A 667-nucleotide genomic window follows, 5' to 3' on the forward strand; every position below is an offset into this window, starting at 1 on the left:
TAAACCCTATCCTGAAATGGATCGTTATAAAATTGTATTGTTCAGGGAAAACAAGATCTTTACCTTCATATTTTGAAAAAGTAAATATGCTAAAATAAAGTTTCCAATCTGGTATTAGCAGCTATCATTCCTTTAGAATAGAGGTATTGTAAGAGTTTTCTTGCCATATTTTTAGAACATATTTGATGAATATTCATATTATTTGAAAATGAGAAAACCCATTATACAGTAAACAGAAACTGCCTCTTTATTTTCTTTTACAATCAGATTCAAACTAAATGGCATTGCATTACTTTGAGACTGATTTTGTATCCATTACTTTCAGATATTATTCAGGTGAGAAGAAGGCCCCTGTGTTGACCATATTCATCGGGGGCAACCATGAGGCCTCTAACTACCTTCAGGAATTCCCCTATGGTGGGTGGGTTGCCCCTAACATTTACTACCTGGGATATGCAGGTGTGGTCAGATTCGGAGGGCTGCGAATTGGGGGCCTTTCAGGGATTTATAAGGGCCCAGACTACCTCAAAGGGCACTATGAGAAGCCACCTTATACTGGGGAGTCAGTCCGAAGTGTTTATCATGTGCGAAACCTTGAGGTCTTTCGGCTAAAGCAGGTGAGGCTTTTTAATCGGAGGAGGGTCACTTGACACATTTGTCACTGTGC

The 667-nt window shown here is 39.4% G+C and overlaps 1 protein-coding gene across 1 annotated transcript in view; it reads left to right on the forward strand.

Annotated features, from left to right (window-relative positions):
- Positions 1 to 667, forward strand: part of LOC119582079 (lariat debranching enzyme A-like) — a gene marked incomplete at its 3' end in the record, with an annotated part of 8839 nt that overhangs the window by 1778 nt on the left and 6394 nt on the right. The window contains exon 3 of the mRNA XM_037930327.1: positions 326 to 617. Within this exon, the coding sequence (XP_037786255.1) occupies positions 326 to 617 (292 nt within the window). The remainder of the gene's footprint in view (positions 1 to 325; positions 618 to 667) is intronic.

The sequence above is a fragment of the Penaeus monodon genome, chromosome 15 (assembly GCF_015228065.2).
Source record: "Penaeus monodon isolate SGIC_2016 chromosome 15, NSTDA_Pmon_1, whole genome shotgun sequence".
NCBI classification, from domain to species: Eukaryota; Metazoa; Arthropoda; class Malacostraca; order Decapoda; family Penaeidae; genus Penaeus; species Penaeus monodon.